Below are 4,411 nucleotides of genomic sequence, written 5' to 3'. Positions count from 1 at the left end.
CCCAGCCTCCAGTCCAGCGGGACTATTTTTGTTGCGCTTCTTTCCCCGTTGTTTTATTTCAGCGACACCAACAGAAACTGCCGGAGCGGCCGGGCTGAGCGCCGCAGCCCTGGCCACCGGTTGCCGATGAAGATCAGGTCCTGCCCAAAACCAACCCCCCCCCCCCGCAACTCGCAGAAACGTTTCCCCCGCCGTGGCTCACACCAGCCGCGGGGTTTGGGGTCCGCCACACCACGGCACCCCCCCATTCCTCCCCCCCCCAGCGCCCCGCGTGGGAAGCCGGTTCGCCCCCCCCCCCCCCCCCCTCCCCGGGCTGGGCTCCCTTGGGGCCAGCCGCCCCCCCGATACACCACCGAGCCCGCAGCGGCCGCTTCTTACCCCTTTTCTGCTCAAAATGCCTTTAAGGGTGCAGGCCACCCCTGGGGGGCCGGGGGACCCGGGCTGCCGGCACCCCCCCCGCGGCGGGGCAGGGCAGGGCAGGTCCGGGGGGCGCGGAGCCGGGGGACTGCCCGCACGGCCAGGAAGGTCTTCCTTACACTCCCCCCCCCCCCCCCCCCCCGCTGCCCCTTCACAGAGAGGAGGAGGATAGGTTTATGCTTTAAATATGTTTTATTTATTACCAAAATTTCCAGAAGCCGAATGTGGCATGGTTGGGTTTTTTTTTTTAAATCTTCCATAAAGATTTTCATGCATAATTTGAAACTTGTCAACTGCAACAGTCGAGTGGTTACTTTAGAAGAGACACTTAACAGAGACAAACATCCAGAGTACAAACAGCTGTATCTGAATTAACAAAACTTGTCTATTACTAACCTTATAAAGCAGGACGTGCCTTCCCTTTTATCAAAACCAAGCTGACAGATCTGCCTTTATACACACCCAACAGAATAAACTCTGTTATCGGCAAGGACGTTTTCCTTAAACGTTAGAAAAAAAAAAAATACAAAGCAAAGAATGGAGTGACTGTCCATAAACCAGTCCATACTGAGTCCTCTTTAATCTACTTCTTCGATAGTGGGGCCGCCGGAGCCACCCGCCCCGGCCCCTCCGGCTCCCTGGTACAATTTTGTGACGATCGGGTTGCAGAGTTTCTCCAGCTCTTTCTGCTTGTGCTCGTACTCCTCCTTCTCGGCCATCTGGTTGCGATCGAGCCAAGAGACCACCTCCCGGCACTTGTCGAGCACTCTCTGCTTGTCCTGGTCACTGATCTTTCCCTTCAGTTTATCGTCCTCCACCGTCTGCTTCATGTTGTAAGTGTAGGACTCGAGGGAGTTCTTGGCTGCCACCCGATCTCGGTTAGCTTCATCCTCCGCTTTGTATTTCTCCGCTTCTTGCACCATACGGTCAATGTCATCCTTGCTAAGGCGACCCTTGTCATTGGTGATGGTGATCTTGTTCTCCTTACCCGTGCTCTTGTCCACGGCGCTGACGTTCAGGATACCATTGGCATCGATGTCAAAAGTGACCTCAATCTGGGGGACTCCGCGGGGTGCCGGGGGGATGCCTGTTAGGTCAAATTTGCCCAGCAAGTTGTTGTCCTTCGTCATCGCCCTCTCACCCTCATATACCTGGACCAGGACGCTGCTCTGGTTGTCCGAGTAGGTGGTGAAGGTCTGAGTTTGTTTGGTGGGAATGGTGGTGTTGCGCTTGATGAGAGCGGTCATCACTCCACCAGCTGTCTCGATGCCCAGGGACAGAGGGGTGACATCCAACAGCAGCAGATCCTGCACGTTCTCAGACTTGTCTCCCATGAGGATAGCCGCCTGCACGGCAGCGCCGTAAGCAACAGCCTCATCGGGGTTGATGCTCTTGTTGAGCTCTTTGCCATTGAAGAAGTCCTGTAGCAGCTTTTGGATCTTGGGGATACGAGTGGAGCCACCCACAAGCACGATCTCCTGGATCTGGCCCTTGTCTAGCTTGGCATCACGCAGAGCCTTCTCCACCGGCTCCAGGGTGCCACGGAAGAGATCGGCATTGAGCTCCTCGAAGCGGGCACGAGTGATGGAGGTGTAGAAGTCAATGCCCTCGTAGAGGGAGTCAATCTCGATGCTAGCTTGCGTGGAAGAGCTGAGGGTGCGCTTCGCCCTCTCACAAGCCGTACGCAGCCGCCTCACCGCTCGCTTGTTGCCAGCAATGTCGCGCTTGTGCTTACGCTTGAATTCTTCCACGAAATGGTTCACCATGCGGTTGTCAAAGTCCTCCCCACCCAGATGGGTGTCACCAGCTGTGGACTTCACCTCAAAGATGCCGTCCTCAATGGTAAGGATGGACACATCGAAAGTGCCCCCTCCCAAGTCAAAGATGAGCACGTTCTTCTCTCCAGCCCGGGTACCTTTCTTGTCCAAGCCATAGGCTATAGCAGCTGCTGTGGGCTCGTTGATAATGCGCATCACATTAAGGCCAGTGATGGTGCCAGCATCTTTGGTGGCTTGGCGCTGGGAGTCGTTGAAATAAGCGGGCACTGTGATGACAGCATTCTGCACCTTGCGCCCGAGATAGGCCTCAGCAATCTCCTTCATCTTGGTAAGGACCATGGAGCTGATCTCCTCTGGAAAGAAGGTCTTCATCTCACCCTTGTACTCCACCTGCACCTTGGGCTTGCCACTCTCGTTCACCACACGGAAGGGCCAGTGCTTCATGTCAGACTGCACCGTGGGGTCATCGTACTTGCGGCCGATGAGACGCTTGGCATCGAAGATGGTGTTGGTAGGGTTCATAGCCACCTGGTTCTTGGCAGCGTCGCCGATGAGGCGCTCTGTATCAGTGAAGGCCACGTAGCTGGGCGTGGTGCGGTTGCCCTGGTCATTGGCGATGATCTCCACTTTGCCATGCTGGAAGACACCCACGCAGGAGTACGTGGTGCCCAAGTCGATGCCGATTGCCGGCCCTTTGCCAGACATGATGGCAGGTTTCTCCGATCAGCTCCTCACTCGCGGTCGCCTCTCCCTCCGCCCGCTCTCGCTGCTCTCCGCGGCGCGATGTGCCGTCACGGCGCCGTTGGCGCCCGCTTTATAGCCCGCTCGGCCGTCTCTGGAACCTGCCAGAAACCTGCTGGCCAATCTAGACGCCCACCCACCGCTAACTGGCCAATCGCCTCTGAGAGTCTCCTAAGAGCACCCGCCCCCTAGCTCCTGGCCAATCAGAACCGTGGCGCTTCCCCCCACCCCCCCCGTCAGCCCAACCCTCCGCGCTGTACCGCAGCCAGATCCTACTTCTTCCTGGTTGTTCTCGATCCGTCTCGGCTTGCGCCACCGCTCTCGTCCAATCAACACTCGCGCTTCGCGTTCTCCCCGCCCCCGCCCCGAAACTCTACTAGAAAGTTCCAGTGGACGTTGGACGTAGGGTCAGGGATTGACATCAGCGTTATCCAATGGCACCTGGGTGAAGGGCGGGGCGAGGGCCGGCGGGGCGGGCTGGGCTGGGTGGTCGCTGCGCGGCTGGCCCGGCGCTGCACGGGGGCGCGGGGGCGGGCGCCCCCCCCCAGCCCCGCCCCTCCCCGGCACGTAGCCCGCCAGTGGCGGCCTCAGGGGCGCGGGGGGTGAGGAGGGAGCGGGGCTGCGTTCCCCTCCCAGTGTTTGTAATTCCTGAGAGTTCAGTGCGCCGCTGCGTGTCACCTCCGGCTGGTGGGGGAATTTACCCTTATTTGGTCGCAAGGCGGCAGAAATTCAGCCTTCCCCCGCATTCCACACCCCCTTTCCAGCCTGCCCCCCCCGGTCTCCTCAGGGCGAAACGGCCGCCCAGCCGCCCCCTCCCGCCGCGGCGACCCCCGCCAGGCTGAGGGCAATGCTACGCAGCGCGGCTGCCTTCCCGCCCCCCCGCCATGGCGGGGGGAAGGTGCCTCAGCGAGCAAAGGCCGAGGCAGTTTTTAGCCATATTTCGGCTGAGCTTGGCAGGCTGACAGCCCTTCTGGCTCACAGCCCCTCTCGGGCCCAGCGAGGGCGGTGTCTCCTCTCGCCCGGCCGCCCCGAGCCGCCGCCCCGAGCCGCAGGAGCCCGTTGTCGCTGGTGGTGGCGGTGGTGGGGTGGCAGGCCGCCTGCCCCGGCGGCAGGAGGCAGGGTATGGCGTCTGGCTTTCCCCCTCTGAAAGCAGGAGTTAGGGGGTCGGGGAGGCCCGTTGCTGCGTGTTGCTGCGCGGTGACCGCTCTTGAAACACCTCCAAATTTTTGTCTGTTGTGCTAATGTAAAATGTCGTCACGCCTACATTTAGCAAAAGCTATGAAGCTATTAACGCGGAGCTAGGAAAGTGCTTTGATGAAAATATATTAAACATGAAAATCTGCTGTGGTTCCTCCAAATTATTCCTCCTTACTTTGAGACAAACACTTCAAAATATTCCCGTTCTAGTAAGGAGAGCAAAATACCAGCACTGAGATCTTTTTTCTTCAGAGGTTTAGTGAGTAGCTCCTTTTCAA

General features: G+C 58.7%; 1 protein-coding gene across 1 annotated transcript; it reads right to left on the bottom strand.

Annotated features, from left to right (window-relative positions):
• Positions 1 to 590: 590 nt before the first annotated feature.
• Positions 591 to 2,991, bottom strand: HSPA2 (heat shock protein family A (Hsp70) member 2). Its single transcript, XM_009948412.2, has one exon. It carries the CDS (start codon positions 2,898 to 2,900, stop codon positions 996 to 998), a length of 1,905 nt encoding a protein of 634 aa, XP_009946714.1. The 5' UTR covers positions 2,901 to 2,991; the 3' UTR covers positions 591 to 995.
• Positions 2,992 to 4,411: the final 1,420 nt, after the last annotated feature.

The sequence above is a fragment of the Leptosomus discolor genome, chromosome 3 (genome assembly GCF_034619465.1).
Source record: "Leptosomus discolor isolate bLepDis1 chromosome 3, bLepDis1.hap2, whole genome shotgun sequence".
Taxonomy (NCBI): domain Eukaryota; kingdom Metazoa; phylum Chordata; class Aves; order Leptosomiformes; family Leptosomidae; genus Leptosomus; species Leptosomus discolor.
This window is presented reverse-complemented; position numbering and strand designations above follow the sequence as displayed.